We start from the raw sequence: 1,805 nt of genomic DNA on the forward strand, positions 1-1,805 counted from the left end.
GCAACCCAAATGCCGCAACAGCCATGAGTGCATTTGCATGGAATTGTCGGGGTTTAGGGAACGCCTCGACAAAAGATACTCTTTCTCAGTTCCTAGGAGCAATCCGGCCTTCATTGGTTTTCCTCTCTGAAACTCGTTTAATTAATTATAGTCATTTTCCTTTGTTTAATAATAATTATTTGTCTGAATAATTTCATGTCCCGTCTGTGGGACGTAGTGGAGGTCTGCTTTTACACTGGTCTCTAGAATTAGATGTTAAAGTGAATTCCCACTCTTGTAATCTTATTCATATTACTATTATTAGTCAGAATAATCCGAACCCTTGGATATGTTTTGCATTTATGGGCCTCCAAGGGTCCAGGACAGACCTCTTTTTTGGTCGTCTATCTTGACCAAAATTCGTAATATCGATAACCAGTATTGTTGTATTGGTGACCTAAATGCTATTTCCGCAAGATCGGAAAAAATAGGCAGCTCTTCTAATATTCCTTTCATGACACAATTTCAGAAATTCATTCAAGATGCAAACCTTCTGGATCTTGGTTTCAATGGTCCGGGATTTACTTGGACTAACAGCAAATCGATTCACCATCTTACTAGAGAACGTCTTGACAGAGTTTTGTGTGATGCAAATTGGCTTTTGGAATTTCCAGAATCAGGGGTGTTTCATCTTCCTAGATACAACAGTGACCATGCTCCTATCTTGCTTAAATTCAAAGTACAGGGTCAAGTTCTTCACACCATTTCCAAATTTGAATTGTTTTGGACAAAACATAGAGATTACGAGTCTCTTTTCAAAACTGAATGGGAAAATAGTGAGGGAGATCTTCCGGAAAGGCTACAATGCACTACAAACTCTATTCAATACTGGAGTAAGCGAGCTTTTGGTTTAATTAAAAACAGATTAACAATTTTAAGGAAAAGACTTGCTGATATTCAAGCAATCAATCCCACAACAGACTCTCTTTCGTTGGAAAGTACTTTACAAGAGCAAATCATTTTTTTGGAAGAAATTCAACGTACAAAATCTGAGCAACGTTCTCGTTCAAATTGGGCCAAAAATGGCGATCGAAACACAAAGGCTTTTCATTTATCTGCGTCTATCAGAAAACAGAAGAATCAGATTCATCAACTTATATCACATTCAGGCCAACAATTGACTAATGTAGAGGATATAGCAACATAATTTATCGATTATTTTTAGAATTTATTTCGGGCTGAACCAATTAGTTCACCACCGATTGAGATATTAAATGCTTATAAAGTTATATCGGAAAATGAACTGGACTACTTCTCAAGAATTCCTACAGCAGAAGAAATTAAACCCGTAGTGATGGAAATGGGATCGATCAAAAGCCCGGGGCCAGACGGATTACCTTGCTTTATTTTCCAAAAACATTGGGACATAATCGGACAGGAACTCACGGCTTATATCCAATCGGCATTCCAAACAGGTTCAATCGATCCTTCTCTCAATCTCACTACTTTGGCCCTCATTCCTAAGTGTAGAAATCCGAGTTTAGCTTCTGATTATAGACCGATCTCACTTTGCAACTCAATCTATAAATTCATCACGAAACTTATTGCTAATAGAATTCGACCTTGTCTTGATGAAGCCATAATGTGGACCCAAAATGCTTTTGTTCCTAATAGACAAATTATGGACAATATCATTATTACTCAGGAATTGCTCCATTCTATGCACAATTCCAAAGCCAAAAATGGTGCTTTTGCTCTTAAAATGGACATGGCTAAAGCATATGATAGAGTCAATTGGGACTTCCTCAAACAAGTCCTTATTTCTA

At 37.5% G+C, this 1,805-nt stretch overlaps 1 protein-coding gene across 1 annotated transcript; it reads left to right on the forward strand.

Moving 5' to 3' along the window:
* Positions 1-493: 493 nt before the first annotated feature.
* Positions 494-1,186, forward strand: LOC147543818 (uncharacterized). Its single transcript, XM_086635518.1, has one exon. It carries the CDS (start codon positions 494-496, stop codon positions 1,184-1,186), a length of 693 nt encoding a protein of 230 aa, XP_086491644.1.
* Positions 1,187-1,805: the final 619 nt, after the last annotated feature.

This window comes from Eschscholzia californica, unplaced genomic scaffold (assembly GCF_041429995.1).
Source record: "Eschscholzia californica isolate CP2 unplaced genomic scaffold, dmEscCali1.0.p SCAF_4, whole genome shotgun sequence".
Classification (NCBI taxonomy): Eukaryota; Viridiplantae; Streptophyta; class Magnoliopsida; order Ranunculales; family Papaveraceae; genus Eschscholzia; species Eschscholzia californica.